Here is a 1,722-nt window from a genome sequence, read left to right as displayed (position 1 = left end):
AAATAAAATGATGAGTTAAATTAACTAGGAAAGTACAAAAAAAAGAAAAAGAAAAAAGAGTTTTATTGTTTTAAATTAGTTTTTATAATTAAAAATATCACAATCCAAAAAAAATAAACTGTTTTTACTAAAGATTAAGTTTCAAATTTGAGAGATTAACGCACTTTGCTAAAGCAGAACCTAAGCCTGATGCACCTTCGTCACCAATTTAATTGCCGCTTTTTAAATATTGAAGAAATAATAAATCATTAAATAGTTAATTAGAAGGAAAAAATGAAGAAAAAATATGAAATAATATGATTAATTAATAATATAAGCAAAAGTTGAAAATAAAATGATGAGTTAAATTAACAAGGAAAGTACAAAAAAAAGAAAAAGAAAAAAGAGCTTTATTGTTTTAAATTAGTTTTTATAATTAAAAATATCACAATCCAAAAAAAATAAACTGATAATATGCAAAAAAATCAAAAAATTTTTAAATCTGATTTTTTTTCAAAAAAAATGATATGTTTATATATTATTTCAAATTTTACATTTTGTGAATATAAAGCTTTTTAAAAGCTCAAAAATAAAGTTATTTAAAGCTAATTTAGCTTTATTTATTATGTTATTAAGATATATTACATTTTACCTTTGTAAAATTAAATAGGCATTTCACTCTAGTTAATTTGAAGGAAAAAATGAAGAAAAAATATGAAAAAATAAGATTAATTAATAATTAATAAAATTAACAAAGAATGAAAATAAAAAGAAAAAGGAAAATAAATCAAATAAATTAAAAGAGCTTTAATGTTTTAAATTAACTTAAATAAATAAAAATATTACAATCCAAAACTAATAAACTGCTTTTATTAAGGGGAAGTTTTAATAGCAAAAAATGAACAAAAAAATAAATAATAAAAATGAATAATAAATAAATAATTAAAAATTGAATAGAAAATTAAGTTAAAATATCTAAAAAATCTTTATTTTAATAAAAATCAATTAATAATGGCGATAATTTCTATATTAAAAATTATTTATTTTAATAAATTAAAAGTTAAATATTTTAAAAATTTTAATAATAATAAAAATAAGATTTATAAATAAAATATACTATAGATCAATATGGAGAACCTAATGAGATAAAAGTGAAGAGCTTAAAAACTTTTATTATTAATTAAAATAAATTTAAGGATATTAATAAATAAATTAATAATTACTTCTTCTAATCTATTATATCTTTTAATCTATTATATCATTTATTTATTTATTTTTTCAAAAATATTGAATAGTAGAAATTTATGGAATTTAATTATAGATGGATAAAACGAACAAATAAAATATAATAATTAATTAATTATCAAATATTAATTTATAAATTTGGTTAAATGAAGAAATATCACATACAAATTAATTTAACATTCATTATTTAATCTTAATATTAGTATTTAAAACATATACTTAAAAATATAATAGGAATTAGAGATGCGCAGTTAGCCATATTTCAAAGAATTCTAATAATTAATTAATGTTCATAAATTTTGTAAAAATAATGTTTATAAGTAGATTTTTCTGTTTTAGCTCTGTAGGAATATTTATAATACCTCTAATTATTCTCTAATCACATTAGTTTTTTTTTGTAAGCACATTTTATTTAGGTATAGATTGCATCCACCAAATAAGTAAGTGCATTTAATACCAGCATAAATAACTTTTAAAAAAATAGAGTTACTCTAAATA

At 16.8% G+C, this 1,722-nt stretch overlaps 1 protein-coding gene across 1 annotated transcript in view; it reads right to left on the bottom strand. All coding sequences in view use genetic code 6, as the record gives it.

Moving 5' to 3' along the window:
- The window catches only part of TTHERM_002653322 (hypothetical protein), a gene marked incomplete at both ends in the record, with an annotated part of 1,003 nt that extends 350 nt beyond the window's left edge, over window positions 1-653 (bottom strand). The window contains 3 exons of the mRNA XM_012800978.1: window positions 1-24; window positions 129-218; window positions 625-653. The exon at window positions 1-24 is cut by the window's left edge and continues 110 nt beyond it. Of these exons, the coding sequence (XP_012656432.1) occupies window positions 1-24; window positions 129-218; window positions 625-653 (143 nt within the window). The remainder of the gene's footprint in view (window positions 25-128; window positions 219-624) is intronic.
- Between the last annotated feature and the right edge of the window lie 1,069 nt (window positions 654-1,722).

The sequence above is a fragment of the Tetrahymena thermophila genome, assembly GCF_000189635.1.
Source record: "Tetrahymena thermophila SB210 genomic scaffold scf_8253860, whole genome shotgun sequence".
NCBI classification, from domain to species: domain Eukaryota; phylum Ciliophora; class Oligohymenophorea; order Hymenostomatida; family Tetrahymenidae; genus Tetrahymena; species Tetrahymena thermophila.
Note: the sequence above shows the minus strand (reverse complement) of the source record. Positions and strands in the feature narration are given on the sequence as shown.